General features: G+C 41.8%; 1 protein-coding gene across 3 annotated transcripts in view; it reads right to left on the reverse strand.

Annotated features, from left to right (window-relative positions):
- SYCP2L (synaptonemal complex protein 2 like) overlaps window positions 1-17164 on the reverse strand; it is a 28580-nt gene that overhangs the window by 4774 nt on the left and 6642 nt on the right. For 2 of the 3 annotated variants that reach the window (XM_058813382.1, XM_058813365.1), the window contains exons 10-30: window positions 16832-16974; window positions 16288-16340; window positions 15880-15925; window positions 15011-15103; window positions 14861-14921; window positions 14285-14433; window positions 13414-13474; window positions 11080-11198; window positions 10635-10704; window positions 10430-10475; window positions 9749-9794; window positions 8744-8832; window positions 7196-7244; window positions 6021-6076; window positions 5347-5401; window positions 4634-4790; window positions 3500-3549; window positions 2748-2841; window positions 2230-2321; window positions 2009-2072; window positions 295-426 (exon numbers count right to left, since the gene is read on the reverse strand). In XM_058813382.1, the coding sequence (XP_058669365.1) occupies window positions 295-426; window positions 2009-2072; window positions 2230-2321; window positions 2748-2841; window positions 3500-3549; window positions 4634-4790; window positions 5347-5401; window positions 6021-6076; window positions 7196-7244; window positions 8744-8832; window positions 9749-9794; window positions 10430-10475; window positions 10635-10704; window positions 11080-11198; window positions 13414-13474; window positions 14285-14433; window positions 14861-14921; window positions 15011-15103; window positions 15880-15925; window positions 16288-16340; window positions 16832-16974 (1725 nt within the window). The remainder of the gene's footprint in view (window positions 1-294; window positions 427-2008; window positions 2073-2229; window positions 2322-2747; window positions 2842-3499; window positions 3550-4633; window positions 4791-5346; window positions 5402-6020; window positions 6077-7195; window positions 7245-8743; window positions 8833-9748; window positions 9795-10429; window positions 10476-10634; window positions 10705-11079; window positions 11199-13413; window positions 13475-14284; window positions 14434-14860; window positions 14922-15010; window positions 15104-15879; window positions 15926-16287; window positions 16341-16831; window positions 16975-17164) is intronic. The other variant, XM_058813373.1, reaches the window with a different exon arrangement.

Consider the following 17164-nt stretch of genomic DNA (forward strand, 5'->3'; position numbering starts at 1 on the left):
TAGTAAGTGTGGATGTCATGGAGCAGCTGACCAAGTGAAACCCAAATTTCCTTATTCAAACCTCTACATACACAGTGTCCACTGCCATTGGCAGTGCTGCAATATCTTCTGATAATTTTCACTTTTGGATTGTGGAGAAGGTGGCCTCTCAACAAATACATCCCTTCAAGCTTCCATGTGACTATGATTTCTACCACAAAAAAAAAAAAAAAAAAAAAAAGAAAAAAAAGAAAAAAAAAAAAAGAAAAGCTGAAAGCATTTAAGCACTTCACCTTAATTACAAATGGATTTTACCTTTCTGGATCTCCACTTCCTCTTTTACTGAATCAGAAATTTTCTTTGGTGTATGGTTGATCTCAGAGGGCAAGTGATTTTTCTCCAAACTAGAAAACTTAGGCTTTTTTATGATAGTGCCACTCAGTATATCTAGAAAAAGAATAGAAGATGTTTCAGAAGAAATCTGTCCTTTTGCATGAGGTATATGACAGTGCCTGCTCAAGGAGAAACCACCACTGGAATTACCAATGCTTCAGAAAAGGAGGCAGCCTCATTTTATGGTCTGGCATCACATAGGACAGGATAAGACTTCACCTGCAAGCATCTTCCCTAGCAAAAGCAGGGAACTAGCCTGCCTGGTGTTACACAGGTATTTGGAAAGTTTCCATGTCTCCAACCTAAAGATTAAGAAATTTCCTTTCTTGGCCTAGTGCTATTCTCATCATCAAAAACCTCTGGTGTCCAGCTTCTTCCCAATGCCTTTTCCAACCCAAGTTCTCAAACTGCTTACGAAGGAAATTTTTGAAAATAAAATTGAATCAATCCAAACAATCCGAATCAAAGCTGCAGGGGATTTACAGCCTCTACTTTAGGGAAAATTTGCTAAAACCCAAAGAAACAAACTATACCCCCCATCCTTTTGTCTCACTGTGCACTTTTTTGGAACTCAGTAAATTGTCTGACAAATCATCTCCCTGGAGTCTCCATAGGGCAGAATGGAAGGTGGTGGGGCCCAGAGCAAGGGGGACAGTCAGACCAAGAGAAGCACCATGGAGTAGATTTAAAGTTCACAGAGAGAGTCCAAATGCAATCAGAAACCACTCCTGAAATTTCTGAGCATAACCCTGTGTGTGCCTTTGCATGGAAACAACTCCTCTCCCACTGTAAGGCTGTACAACAAACAGTGATAAAACGAAGTCCTCAGCAACTATCTTTTCCCCCAAAATTAAACAGATGTGCTATTGCAGTGAGGGCATATTCAGAAAATGCTGGACAGGCAAAAGATACATTGGGAACACAAACAGAGCCAGCTCATGAGAAAAGGGATGCTTTTGTCCAAGACTGAAACTTCAGTGACTCACTCCATAGTCACATCAGTAACTCAGACTGCTAGAACTACATCAGCACTGAGAATTGTTAGGATGGAAACAACCCCATTGCTGCTTGACTTATTTGAAGTTCAGGTGTTTCCAACCACAAAGAGACTGTGCTGTACTTTTGGGTTCGTTTATGAAAGTTCAGTTTCATTTTTTAAAGAAGATCCTGATATGCCACTAACCTATTAAAAAAGCTACAGCAGTAATAAGCATTATCCAAGTCCCCATTTAACAATGCTTATAGCAATGGTTTACATCCATGTTCTTAGGTATAAAAAAACTCAGCAACTCGAAGGGATGCTTGTTTTGTTTAAACTGAAGTTGCAGTTCACTTCTGAAACATTACAAATTATCTTTTGTGTGTCTCTTGGGTCATTAGCTTGCAAATCTACACTACAAGTCCCCCTATAATCGAGGGGACAGGTTTTAAGAGTTCGCAATGAATTCAGGAATGTATGCAAAAGCATCTTACCACAGTCTGTTGTGACATTCAAAAAAGAGAAACAAAATTTAGCAAAAATAAAAGGAATCTCAAAAAAGTCAGGGTTATTTTGTCTTTGAAAGACAATAACTTTGGCACCACCTCTTTCTGCTTTTACCCAACTCTTCCCCCCTTGTTATCAAGAGTAACAAACCTGAGTCCTTCCGCTTGCTACTTTCTTCCTCTCTTGATAATTTGGCAGGTGTACTATGAAACTTCTAAGGAGAGAAAGGAAACAAAATAAAAGGTGCCCACCCTGCAGACAAGCTGCCAGGGTCTAGTCTTGTTATGGGAAGCAAAGGGACACAATCGCTGGTTTCAGGCAGAGGCAGCCTGAGAGCAGGCTGGGAGGAAGCAGAGCACTGCAATCTGCACCTGTGTGGCTTTTTCCACATCGCTGGAAGGGCTCCTGGCAGACACACCAAGCAGCAGTGGACTCCCTCCAAGATCATCTGAGAGCGTTTCATCTGTGTGAGACAGTAATAAACGACACAGGCAACAAAGTTTGAATCCTGTATTGGCTGGAAATCACAACTTAATGACAGAAAATAAAACCCAAGCCCTCCATCCTCTTGTTTATCTTGTCACACAGGGAAGAGGTGGTGGCTCAGTCCAAACGCTGTTTTCTTAGTGGTTGTCAGTTCATGCCCTCATCTCTCAATAGCATCAGCTTATCTTCTCCTTGTGCAAGAGACTATCTATGCAGACAGTATCTACCCCTCATAGCCATCACAAAGAAATATCACAAGGCAAATATTTATGGGAAAAATGTGAAGAAAAAGTGGCAAAATCAAAAAGAAAAACCCACCACCAAAAGAGCTCATCCAAAAAAGTACAGACCCACACATATCAAAACCCTTCTAATGCACTGAAGAATATTAAAATAAAAATACCAGCAAGATTCACTATGGGTAAATCATCTTCCTTGGAGCTCAATGACTTTTTCCTTAGCGTCTCCTTTTGAGCTCTTTGCCTTGATTCTCCCTCCTAAAACAAAACAAAGTCTAAGCCTTATTTAAACATTACTACAGAAGTAGAGGTTGGGGTGCTGTTTTGGAGGGAGAGTTTTGGATGAATGGTTTGTTCATTAAATACACTAAGAGTGGATACATACATTAAATATGCCTAACATACTGATGGCTCTATCCAGCATCAAAGGAGACCTGTGCCCTGAAGTTCAATGCATGCAAGAATTCTCCCTTTAGGCATTGGAGATGTACATTTGATGATGTTTTTCATAAGCAGAAAAGAAGCACTGTAGTCAAGAAAGTAAGTTTTCCAGGGGAAAATAAAAGATTTTAGTGTGACTACTAGTTCTGCTTTTAGTGTGACTACTAGTTCTGGCGATTTTTTCCCAGACTGCCTGTATTTCAAATATGTATATACAAATATACATACACACACACACATATACATATATTTGATATGCAGCATTCAACAGTTGTTTCTATGAGGTTTACCATGTTTTCCTAAGACCTCCTCCATTAGACCAGTAGAGTCTCAACAGCACTTAACAGACAAATCTCTCCATCAGAACATTTGAAAATTAAAATCGCACCGGTTTATTTAATTCTCACTCACGGGTACACATTTTACATCCTTAATGTTTTTAAATCTGAGGCACTAAAGCACGACACCTTCTTACCTTCTTTGACTCATAGTCACTGCTACTACTTGCAGAAGACACTGGAAGCACTGCAAGAAGAAAAGCTTCCCTGGTTACTGGCAATGTAAAGGGTGTACTTTATGCAGTTAACTGAGTTAGCCACAATGCAAACCTTTTCAGTTTTGGTTTTCTAGCCATTTACAAGATAAAACTTCCCAACACTTCCATTAAATTTCAATAAAACACCTTTCTCTAACAAAGACAGATGCAACGATGCAAGCATACACAACTCACTGCATCCCGAGCAGCCAAAAAAGTAAAAAAAAAAAAAGAAAGACAGGCTCAGCATCTTGTCTGACAGTCCCCAAGTCCCAGGCAAGACATGTGGGCTGACACTGCAGTGACAACAACTGCCCTGGAAACCCAGTATAAAGAATGATTTGAAGCTCAACTTTCTTTTGCTTTTTAATCTGTGTAGAATCCAACAGCTACCTGAGCAAGCATCATTTCTCCAGGAGGGGGAGAGAAACATTCCATCTCATTCAGGACAATTTGGTTTCCATTTGGTGGTCACAGCGGCACACAGCCCTGGAGCATGGCTGCAGGGGAGGTCTGCTGCTGGTCAGGCCCAAGCAGAGAATACTATCAGAGAGAATCACATCTGACACTCAGAGGATGACTGGCTTATTACTGCATAAACAGGGGAGCAGAAGGCCCTGGTCTGCAAATTGTGAGGATTTTCAAGGTTTACTCAGTGATGTTTCTGGCGAGGTGAGGAAGGGAAAGCTGCAGGGAGGAGGTGTGGTAGCTTCAGAGAGATCTTCCTCCTAATGCAGTCAAGAGCACCAACACAGCCACCAGCTGAGGGCCCATGGGCTCTTCAGCACCATCACAGAGAGTGCTGAACCCACACAGTTTGTTTAGGTGCCAAATGTCCACCTGGACATTTGAGCCCCAATTTGGGAAGGAGACAGGAGCCCAGTTCAAGCACAAAAGTTTACAATGCCTCTCCTCCACAGGGTACCCCATGCTGCTGGCCTCAAGGCTGCTCTCTCCCACTCCGGAAAGCCAGGATTTGGCCAAACTCTCCTTTTTCAAACCATCACCAGCATTTACTCTTCTGCAGCACAGTGCATCATGCATAGCTAAGTGTCAGAAGGGCACTAAGCTTACCTTTTAATTTACTTCTCACCCTGGGTCTTTTTCGGGTATAGTCAACAGATTTTGGCACTGGCTGTATCTGAGAGTCAAGGATCCAGCTTTTCTCACTCTTATCAGGGCTTGTATTTTCATTGTTACTTTCAGAGAAAAGGTGTTTCCTGTAGCTGGACTAAAGACACAATTCAATCCTTCTCACTCAGAAGCCCCTCAGCCGTTCTATTTCAGCTGCTACTAAGTTATCCCATTTCTTCCTCCCCACAGTACAACGTGAAAAGCTGTGAAATCTGACAAAACAACCACAGCCAGCTGTTGAAACAGCTGCATAAAAACACCAAGAGACAGATGCTTGACTTTTGCCAGTATGGGGTTTTTACAGTACCCTCCTTCCTTGTCTCTCCCTCTCTCCTGTGCCTAAAAGAAGAGCACTCTTGCAAGGAGAAAAGGCTCAGTGTGTCTGAGCTGCATCCAGTGGCACATTGGGAGGAACAGGTAACACAGACAATTCACTAGCTGGTCTGGCAGTGATGGTGCCTCCTGATCACTGCTTTCAAAATGACAGACAGTATTTAGAGGCTGTCAGAATCACATTTCTCCAACTATGCACTGGGTAGGCCTTAAACTTCAGCTTCTTTGTGGGTGGAACAGATCCATACAGGTAGAAATACCCAGCATTCAAATAGGCAACAATCAAAGGCTCTGGGGATGCAAAAGCATAGACAACCTACCCGCCTTCTCTCAAGAGTGCTTGATTCCTTGGTCTTGCTTCTGGTTTCATAAGTCCTGCCAAGTAACACAAAGACCCAGATTAGAATAGCAAGCACAGCAATAACACAGTACAACACTGTGGGATGGGCACAGGCAAACAGAGGGGGCAGGAGGCCCCTCAAGAGCTCAGCAGAAAACTCAAACTGTTAAAGAGCATACAGTAGCCAAATTTTTCTTTGCCTGGATTTTGAAAGTAGCAATTCAGGAATATCTAGAAATCAGCATATTTTAAAATAAAAGTTAATCTGCATACATAGAGGTGGCGAGTTCCTGGAAGCTTGCTATGACTGGAAGGCAGCCAAAGCAAGGCAGGGAGTTTAAGCATTTTTCAAAAATTAAATCAGTCATTTTTGCACATGGTCAGAAAAGGATGATGTTTAAGAGTTAAAACCATATTATTGTCAAAGTTGACAGTAGCCATTAGTCTCTCCAGTAACCTTTATATTCTCAGGTACTAATTAAAATATTGGTATCAATAACATCCACAGATAGTGTGGTACTTAAGGAAGGAACTACTGTATTAGAAAAAAATCACATAGCCTTTTGGATCCTAACTTAAAAGATCTTAACCAAAGCTATGAACCCTTATTCACATAGTAAAAGGTTCGTAAACACTGAATGTATAATACTGTACCTCTGACTTTGTGAAGAAGTTTTCTGGGCAAGAATCTTTCCTTTGGCTTCAGCAACCTGAAAGCAGAGAGTTGTCTTAGAGCCCAGTCACCCCATAAAATACTCTATATATTGAAAATAGATCAGAATTCAGAAATGAAATGGATTACCATTCCTGCTCAGAAATGTCACTTTTTAATGGAATTTGCATTTGTTGAATGAAACAGTGTCATAAATTATAATAGACAAACAGCTGAGCCTTTAACAGAGTTCGTTTCTCTTTTCTTTGGTTTATGAATCATGCTCATTTGAAGCACCAACATCACGAGACATGCCATTTAAATCAATAGCAGTGCTGGCAGCAGCACTGTAAGCACGGTCCCTGGACAGCCCTGGGACAGCTGCTGGGACCGGGGCTGGGTGCCATGGAGCAGGGATTTATGCTGACACCCAGTGGCAGTAGCTAGGATCGGGCCATGTCCAGTTTATAATAGAGAAATTTGGGGGGCTCCATTCAGTACCCATTGCCTCACAGTTAGCAGCATCAGTGACAGCTCCCACATCAGGGAAGAGGCTGAAAGCCAAAAGGTTTGTCCAGCACAGCCACCCTTAATGGAAGCTGTCAAGAGCCAGTTCACAGCTTCCTGGGAAAGCCCACACTGGGCAAAGTTTCAAAGCAGCCAAAGTGATTCATTTTTATCCCTCCTCCTTTTTTTTTTTTTTTTTTGAGAGTCTGCAAATGTAAGTCAAACAGAATTCTCAACAAAATTTATGCGAGGACTGAGTTTTAACCAGGGATTCCCAGCTTGCAAAGCACAGCTTGAAGGGTATTTCAGTCTCTTCTATTTAGCCTAGAAGGACAAAGTGAATGCTCAGCAATCTGCTTTTGGTATTCAGTAAAGCACAGAGTTTGGCCTTCAATCACAGAGACATCCCACGGCCTCCATGAAGCAGCAGCTCAAATGCCTGTTGGTGTTATCTTGCATTATCCACCACAAATCTCACATAGCGATGAGCATTCTTGCCACTCAAAAAAAAAACCCATTTCCACCACACAAAGAAAACAAAAATCTCAGATTCCCAGTTGTCTGTCTTGCTATAACAGCATGTTCATCCTTACAGCATTTCTGCAGTAAAGGATGTCTCCTGCTCCAAGTTACTAAACCATTAGGTGCTGAGTTTCTGTCTCAAGTTTACCTTTTCACGACTTGAGGAGTCTGAGTTTTCAAAGTCATAAACTTCCTTCCTGCAAGGCAACATAAATATGGCAGTGATGTATAATAGTGAAGAATCACCCCATAGAATTCTGTTAAGAGCAGGGAGGTGATAATGTGGTTTCTTTCTGAGCCCCTCTCCTCAGACACCTTCTATGCCTAAAAATACTGTTTTCTAAGCTTCTAAAAAATACTTGCTCCTTTTCTTAGTCTTTTTGCTGTCTGTCTTGATTCTCGCTTTTTAAAATAGTAACTGTTTTAAGAAATATTCAAAACTTAGAAATTAACCTATCCCTGTTTATGTGGAGGATATTTTGTTCTCACATCACCCATAGTAGTACATGGTAGGAAGAAGTAATGAGTGGAAACATAACATCAGAAGCATTTTAAAAATTCCTTTTAGTTAACTTTCGAAAATTCTAGTATTTAATATTTGTTCTCTAATCTCTTGTTTTCACACCCTCCAACATTTAAACTTAACTGTAGTTTTATAGCTCTCTCCAAATCGTAACTATTTCAAAAAAATACTACAACAAAATTGCTAAATATACAGTACATCATCTTTTTACTAGTAAAAGGAGGGGAGAACTAAAGAGCTGAGATCCTTGCCGAAGCCTCCCAAAGGAAGGAAGCACTCACTTCAAGATGAAACACTAGAGGGAGCAGAATGACCGAGCTAAATTCATCACCCCTAACTTCTACACTGCTGCTCCTGTTTTAAAACCGGTATTTGCTGCATCAGATTGTCTTAAAATACACAAAACAAAAAACTTACAAAGCCCTGTATCAAGTTTTCCTATTCTGACCTACAGTCAGTCAAAAATCATCTAAGCACTTGGGGTTTTGGGAGGTTTTTTGAGCAGAGAGACTGCGGGCTGAAGGAGGACTCCCATGGAAGCCCCAGAACAGGAGCAGAGATCCTCACACACAGCTCATTTGCCCTCCGGCTCAGCAGCAGGCATTAACTTGAACACAACACTTGGCAGAGTGTAGGAGGAGGGCTCAACAAGGCAGACTTTTAGTGCTACAGGTTGCATAGAGCCCCCAAAACCTCAAGTGCTTCTTCCTGCAGTGCCCCCAGCCTCAAATGCAAACAGACAGATGTGAGGGGGCAAGGGAAAGGGACAACTTGAAAGAGGAGCCATCCTGAAACCCTAGGAAACATGATTTCAAGGAATTGGCACAATATTACTTAAATATTTGTGAAAGAAGGTGGTGTTCAGAACTCAGCTCACTGGAGGATTGTGGTTGGGCAAGTAAAAAGCCAACATGCCATGACATAGTATCACAGGAGTAGAGGGCATTTTTGGCAGGCTAGGGTTAGCTTCTGAGATCTTTATCACTTTGGGCACCCAAAGGGTCCTACAGAGACAAGTTTTGACCCTTCATAGCCTCATTTTGTTTTTCTGCCTGCATTAGGTACAGTCAGGCCACCCCCCATGGGGACACTCTTCCTCCCTGAGTGCTAGAAAAGGTCTAAAATGATTTGGTACACCAGTCCCTGCATGGGCACAGGGCTTGGGTGTCATACCTGCCTTCAGCCCTCTTCTTGGCCAAACTCGATCTCCTGTTTCTCTTTTTGCTGGTAACGTCCCTTGGAAAAGGAGAGAGTTGCAGGATCTGAAACAACAATACCCAAAGTCATGTTCTTGTTCTAGAGCCTGCCAAAGGCAGAGAAAAGGCATGCTAGTAAACTTCCCTCCTCCCTCTACAGCAATTTTCCAGGTGCAACTGTTGCCTGTGGTACTTTCCTACCACAAAGGATGAGATTCACAGAGCTGAAACTGGGGGTTCAGGAGGGTGGGGGGAGAGCAAGTAGCTCAAAATCTTTGGATTCATTGTAGAGTGCTGCAAAACTGAACCGCCAGTAAAAAATAATTTTTTTAAAAAAATTTGAAACTAGCACCTGGAAATGTAAACCCAAGAACAAGTCTAAAATGTGATTTCTTATATAAGTACCCAAACTCAAAAATATTGCTTTGGGAATTTAATTTTTCTCACATAGTGCATTTACTTATTTAATACATGGACACACCAATAGAACTTTCCAAGTGCAACTACAAATGACTCTCAGTTACTTGGTAATTTACCCAAGTTGTAAGCTCCTACATGGGAGAGTCATTAGAGCCCAGATAGAAATCTGAATAAACACATCTGTAGACGTGTCTCCATTCAGGAAGCAAAAGTTCCCTCTTGAGGTGGGTGTGCAAGACTTGTGACATGCAAGGATGTCCCACACACCCCTGCACTCCTGGACACAGGCACTGCACATTGCTTTGGGGCTGTGGATGTGCTGAATAAACTCCAGTGAACTTGAATCACTTGGCTGGGCCCCTCCAGGATGAGATTGGCAGCTGTGCCTCTGCAGCTCACTCCTGGTGCCAAATGGCACAGCACATCAGGTGTGACACTCTGGGGGCTCAGGACACTGCTCAAAGCCATGGGTGGGTCAACCCATGCCAGCTTTCTTCTGCAGCTCCACCAGAAAATCTCTTTCCTATCTCTTCTCTCAGGGGGACCCCCAAGGCACACATACCTTTGGTATCTGCTCATCCATGGGTTCTTCTTCTAGGGGCTTCTCACTGGGGACAAGAGGACATGTAAAGGAGCTGCTCATCTAAAGATCAAAATGTTTGTGAAGTACTAAGTGGGGGGGGGGGGGGGGGGGAAACCCCAAACTTGGACCAATTAGCACCAAAGCAACAGTTTAATGTATAGGGAAGAAGAAAGGTAATCAAGAGCTCTACATAAGTCCAGCTCCTTAACTACAAGGAATTCTGTCCTGCAAAGGTCTGGGATAAAAAGGTGAATTCAAGCCAAGGTGAAATCAAATTCACATCACTTTTCCACTAAGTCATGGTGCCCATAAGGAACAATCCCACACTGGGCAAGCTCAGGTTTCACAGCTGAGGTTTAACTGTCTGTAAATCAGCTGTGGGCTCACCTTGCATTTGGACTAAATCCATGATGAAAAAAAAGTCACACCAAAGCAGCTGCCAATCTAGTAACCAAACTGTTCAGCAACTCCAAAGCATTGCAACTCCAGGCAAACAGCCTTGATGTCCAGGTGGCAAAACAGAATCTCCAATGTAATAATTGATGGAATAACCTCAAAGTTGCATGCATTAAAACCTCAGGGGGGGGAAAAACCAAACACACACACACAAAAGAGCCACAAAAAACTCACTTTGGAACTTTCTGTCAGTGAAACACTCACCTAGGCTTAGCTTTCATCCCTGAAGATGGAGTTTTGGAGTTTTTTTCTGAAGAAAGCAAGGAAACTATAGTTTTACCCTCTGAAGCTACTATGAAACTTGATCTATTTTTTGCAGTAAGACCCACAAAATCATAGCCTTCAGCATGTCACCTGGGTGACATTTAATTGGGTCGGACTTAAGGTACTGAAGGGAGCCATGCCTGACCTTGGTTAGCATCTTCCAGGTCAGTCTGCTGGCTCACTGTAACCATGGCAACACCAGAGTTGACCATTTTCTGCTTGGAGACATGAAACCATGAACAAAACATGCATATGATCAATAAAGAAGTGTGGGTTTCAGTGGTAGCCTGTGGCAAGAGCTGCATGGCAGGCCTGCCATTGCCCACACATAAAAACCTTTTAAGCTGCATATAGGTGATATTATGGGTTTCTCACTAAAAGCATCCTCTGTCCTCTTACAAGAGGAAGCAATTTTTTTTCTTTTAAAAAAAAAAATTGCCAAAATTGCAGCTCTGGAGGTAAGTATTTGAGCTGAATAGACACAAACCAGTTTTCTTTAAAAGAAGGTTTTAGTCACACCTGTAAAAAAAGCAGACTGGAAGAAGGGAAAAGGGGAACAATGACTGTTCCATTATACACCACACACTTACTGCTACAGTCCCTGTTAGCTGCTGTCTGTGCTGAGAGGCTGAGTTGTCTTTCTGAGTCTCCACATTTTCAGAGTTTGAAGGATCTTTCCTCTTCTGTGCGTTAGAGGGCACAGGTGTTTCTGCAGAACAGCAACCGGGGGAGAATGCCATTGCAGCAATTGAACACACTCACTGCCCCTTCTTTCCATTCCCACACAGGCATGCATAAATTGCAGCAGTATAACCTTTAGGCACATCTTAAACTCACATTTAACACAACAAACCCAAGTGTCTTCAAAGTACCCAGTGAAGAATTGCAATGCTAAATAAAAAACAGGCTCATCAGTACTGGATGAATGTATGCAAGTTTATCATCTTACTCCTTATATTGCTACATTGACTCCTGAGCTCTGGAAGACATGGAACAAGCCTGTGTGTCTGACTAAAGTAGGGCGATCTTCCACCATCTATGCTTTCTTCCACTGAATCTCTATCAGGTATTGCAAAATTTGTTTCACTGCAGACTAACTACCTTCTGCCCTTTATCCTCCTTGACTGCTTCAAGTACTCATCTGCATCTCCACAAGCTGGAGGACTTCCATTATAGCTCTTTGTAGGCTGTAAGTGGAGTAAAATGGGAAGGACTACTGAAGAAGTTACTGCCCCAGACATTTAGAGGTGGAAATGGCTCTTTCAAGTATGGAGAAATCTGAAATGCACAGGAACTTAGAAGAAATTAAAAAATAAAAATTTCTTTTTAATATTCTAACAGAAAGAATGTGACAGCTATCCAAAGAACTCTTCAAACTTCACTTGTTTTCAAGACAGTGGGTGATAGCAGTAGGAAGACCTGTGATTTCACACCCTTAGAAGACGTGGAAATATCTGTCAGTTAACACCAAGAAAGGATCCACACAAAATGTAATCACTCTAAAACCTGAAATACAGCCAGTTTTGGAGCAAGAGCAAATCCCAGCCTTCAAAGTTAAAAGATCACCATACAGAAAAAAAAAAAAAAAAAACAAACCACACCTTCCAAAAATTTGATACCAAAGTTGAGCTGAGGAAGCTTTTCCTGTTTAACACCAGTTTTGATCACATACACCTCCTGCTTTTTTGCTATAAGCAGCTTTTCCTTAAGGCTGTGACCTATAGTTTGTGGGGGTTTACAGAAGAATTTAATGAGAAGGAAAGAAAGGAGTTACTCTCTCTTTTTCTTGCGAAGTGCTGGGCTTAGACCTCCCTTTGGGTCAGACACAGAAATCTGTACTTCAGGCTCCAAGTTACCTCAACAACTCCTGAATTTAGAACGTAATAAAACTCTGTCAAATGATCCTGGAAGAAGATGCCTTGCAGAAGATGTTCACTGGCAGCAGCACAGGAACACCACCATTTGATGATGGAAAACTTCATGTGCCCAGTTCAAGGAAACACAAAGCATTGGCTGTAGGTGGTGAGAATATAGAAATAAATGCTATTCCAGGTGCAGCTAAGGGCCTGCTCTGCCTTAAGGCAGCTGCTTTTGTAGCTGGGGCACAGACAGATACAGCCCTGCAGCACAAGGTATTTACAGCAGCAGGTCACCTCCTGCAGAGGAGCTGGGCTGCTGCTCACCTCTACCCACAAATAGGGATTGCAGCACTTCTGCTCCCCCAGCTGTTCTTCCATGACAGCTCCAGGCACCTCCAAGGCATCATCCACTGCACTTGGGGCCAGGGAACTGGAGCACATCATTCACTGAACATCACCTTGTTCAGAAAAACCAGAAGTTGCCTCCCTGCAGGAAGCTTTAGTGGAGGCTGCCCCACCATGTGTACTGTGCAGAGGAGAGCTTGTTAAGTACCAAGGTGCAAGCACTGGCCCATCAGAGAACCTGTGCTTTCAAGAGGCCAGAGGCCACCCCATGGCATGGCCAAACCAGAAACCAGGCATCAGGCAAGCCAGAGGGGAGGACAGGAGGGTGCATCCCACCACACCTGCAGATGGAGAAACATTCTGCACACCCTGCACATCAGAGGCCAGCCAGCAGCTGAAATGTGCCTTGGCAGGCCACCTGCCAGCACACAGATCCTGCCTTCATGAGCACATGGCCAGGGTGCCCAGTCCTCACTCCCTGGGCTAGAGGGACTCAGCAGCTGACACAAGCAGAGCTACCAAGCTAACAAGGCAGGAACAGAACAAGACTGAGCTTGGGCATGGCCTGGTTTTTGTTGCGGAGTTGGTGTTTTTTTGGTTTGTTTTTTTTTTTTTTCCTTATTTTAAGTGAAGTTAACTGTAAGCTGTGGACTACAAGTGAAAATGATAATATGGAAACAGATATTTAAAGAAAAAACATCCCAGAAAAAAAAAAATCACCTGCTTCATTCTGCATAGCTTCCTTCCCAGAATGGACAATCTCATCTTCAGACTCAAATATCTGTTGGTATGAATTAATCTCATGTGAAAAGGGGTCTTACAAAAAGTAGTCTTTATCTAGTAAAGTCAGCTACTTAACACAAAACTAACAGTTGCTAATTGCCAGCAACAAATCAGTGGATACTAATTGAGTTGATAATTTAGAAGGATCTTAGCTCCTTTAAGGGCAAATGGCAGCCACTATATTATGCTTATTTACTGTCATGTAAGCTTTTCAGCAAACACTACAGACTGTGAATGAATTACAAAACAAAAGTTAACTATATTAACACTTGGGGGAAAAAAGAAAAAAAAAATCTCACACAATTTATGTTTTGACATTAGCTAATAAAAAACCTTGAGGTTTAAAAGTACTTTATTCTTTGTCTTGAACTCCTGTCTACAAAGTCAGTCTAAGATCTGTTTTTTTCAGCACACCTCCAGGTTTTTGTGTAACAATTTGCTCATCCTGTGCAATGTAACAGTTGGAGCCATATATAAGAGCATGTCCATACTGAAAGTTATGTAATTAAATCCCATAGGCTTAATTTTCTACTTCAGAAATTCAGGAAAATTATAACACAAGGAATTAATTAAAAAAATAGCTTTAACCTGCCAGCTTTTAAACCATAAGTTCAAGTATCTCAAAACTTCTTTCCTAAAACACCTAATTTCTCTATGTAGAGTGTCATAAATCCACAGTGGGAAGGCAAATATATAGTAAAGAGACACAGAGCAAATAAAGAAAGCACAAAACACAAATCCCACAAACCTGAATGGTTTTGTCCAGTGTACAATATAGTTAAGAAAAAAACCCCATATTAGAACTTACCATCAGTCTTTCATCTCCCAGGACTTTTCTAAGTACAGCTAATATTTCAAGCTCATCACTGAAAACCAGTTTGAATTTTACTGCTTCTGTTTTGTTAATAGCAGTGGGTATCTTCATAAAAATTTTAACAATCTTTTTTCTATCCTTCTCTGCATAAAAAAAAAAAAAAAAACAAACAATCAATTACATTTATTTTAGATCAAGACATTTTTCTGTTAATCCCAAGATGTCTGAGTAATCGTTTGGGATTTTAAAAACAGCCTTTTACATCTTGCATGTATATTTCCAGTTACTCTGTTTGCTCATTTCTTTCCCTTTGAGTCTTGGTTATGCTGTTCCCCAGGACACCAACAAATTGACACCTCAAGGTGTCCTGTTTGGGTAGGGAAGGGGGGTTATTGTGCAGAATGGGCCCACACTCTGTCCAACAATCAGAGCTAGTGCAGGATGACCAAAGGACAAGGCAGAGAGGGAAGAGAATAGGCAGGAACACTTTCGTGATGGTGGGATTTCAGGTGTCCTCCGTGTGTCTCATGGACCCCCAGTCAAACAGGATAATGTTGGGAAAAATCTTACCCTTCACACTGTAAGTGCTGACATTTTCTTTTGACAGCCTCACAGAGTCCCACAGAGGTCCCTTTGAAAACCAAAGGCATTGTGTCAGAAGGGCTGAGGGAGTGCCCACTGGCTTAGGCTAACCCAAGGCCACCTGGGCTTTGCTGTTACCTCATCACAATCCACATAGAAAGTCACACTCTGGCTGCCAGCATTGAAGTCAATCCAAAACTCCTCCAGTTTCTCATCTGATGGCTTCTTTGCCTAGGGAGGAAGAGCAGCACTGCTGTTGCCCTAAAAGCCCCATGGCTGCTGTATCAGTCAGTTTTCTTTAGTGAGAGAAAACTGGAAGGCATTACCCTACATAAACATCCATACACCTTGCAGAAACACGAGTTCAGATCATGCTGTGGGGTGAGCCAGCCCACTGCTCACCCAACCACACCCGTGTCAGATGTGCCTCTGCTTCAGCCATGGGAGCAGAAATGCACAAATGCTCCCATGATTGTGCCAGGAAAGAAGCTGTGGAAGCTCTGTTTCTGAGCACTTGAAATAAGCACAAACTGTGGAATCAGCTTCCATCTACATGGGTTTGATTCAATATGACTGTCAGGAATGGCGCCACAGTTTATTCAACAGAAAACCAGTGAAGAAAAGTGCAGGTTCTGCAACTCTTCTCCAGAGGTATCAGGCTAATCTTGTTTTCTGGCAGTCTGGAAACAGCTCTGCCAGGGGACTCAGTGTTGTCCTGTCCACCTGTTTCTTTTTAGAACTCTCTTCTGTCATCACCATGAAGAGAAGCATTGCCTCTATCACTTGGCTGATACAACAGCAAAGTCAGCAGCATTAAGTTGGGAGCTAAGTGACAAACAAGCAAAATTTCCAGCTAGAGCAGCAGGTTACACCCTACACTCCAAGAATTGAGCTCTTCAATGAAAAAGAGGTGGGGGAAAAAAGGCTCAAAAATTTACCACAGAAAGCAACATTTCAGCAGCCATAAAACACTGTAAGGAAGGTGCCAGAGCTTTAAGAGCTATTACCTCATTCATGTCAGCAAAAGCAGATATGCAAGGAAATGAGTAGACCCTGGAAGAGAAGCAGACTTCACATGACACATTCAACATTAGAGTCTGACTTCAATTATTTTATTTTTAATAAGATTGGTTACTAATCTCATTGTTCAAAGAATCATTTCAAATTTTCTAGAGGTAAATTAAGCTTGGATAAGCTGAAGAATATAGTATTTTAGTAGTGGTGTGTTACCTTAATTGATTTTGCTTTCAAAAGAATCACCATAAAAATCCATAAAATTTCCTTCTTAAAAAAAGGCTTAATTTTACATGTGATGTAAAATAATTTTTTAGGTTTAAGCCAACCCTTTTCACAATTCCATTTATTCCCTCTGCAGTGATGATGGCCCCAATTTATTCTGTTGGTTGCCAGCTTACCTTCTTTTATCTCCAAGCCTTTCATTTAGGAGATTAAGAAATTTTCTGCAGTCCTTCAAGACAAATGACACATTATTTTTTTTAAATCAGGCTATTTCTCCTTTGCAAAGTTATTCTATTGTGTAGAATAATATCTGCTGTGTAACCCCTACTGCCCAGTTAAAAGCTTTAAGCTGTGGAACACCAAAGACCACTGGGGAAAAACTCTCAATTTACTACAAAAGGTTAGATTCAACTTAAGACCAGTAAGAACTCAAATATAAACCCTGTAAATTAACTTATTGATGCATTATTTATATTTTTATTTTACTTTTTATAGGTAAAATAACTTAAAAGTAGGAGCTATTTTAACAATGTCTCATTTAATATTTACCACATTAATAAGAAAAAATAAAGGTAAAACATGCCATCCACAAATAACTTTGTGCATTTATAAAATCAGTTTTGTAGGAACATCATGCAAGGACACACTGGCTTAACTCAACCAAAACTAGCCCCTATACACACTTGTCAAGTATGTTGTTTTCAAAATAAGGACCCTCACCGTCTCAAATTCTCGATCCTTGATCTCTTTGAAAGCTTCAGCAAGATACTTATCTTCAAACCAGTGGTGAACAAGGTCATCCCTCCATTTTTTTATTATTAGCCTACAAAGTGCTTCTGAAAGGGCAACCTGAAGGTCATAATCTGCCGGGTAATCATAAGCACAGGATAAAGATCCTCCCTCTGGCACATCAGAGAGTTATAGCACTGCTACTCCTGCCATTTTATACTGCACAGTCACACCCACCCTGCAGCCTCAGGTCCCCCTAGGAGAACAGGGGAGGCTAACAGCCAAGTGTTGGCTCAGGCAGCCTCAGCTCTCCCAGCTCAGTGA

This window comes from Ammospiza caudacuta, chromosome 1 (assembly GCF_027887145.1).
Source record: "Ammospiza caudacuta isolate bAmmCau1 chromosome 1, bAmmCau1.pri, whole genome shotgun sequence".
Classification (NCBI taxonomy): Eukaryota; Metazoa; Chordata; class Aves; order Passeriformes; family Passerellidae; genus Ammospiza; species Ammospiza caudacuta.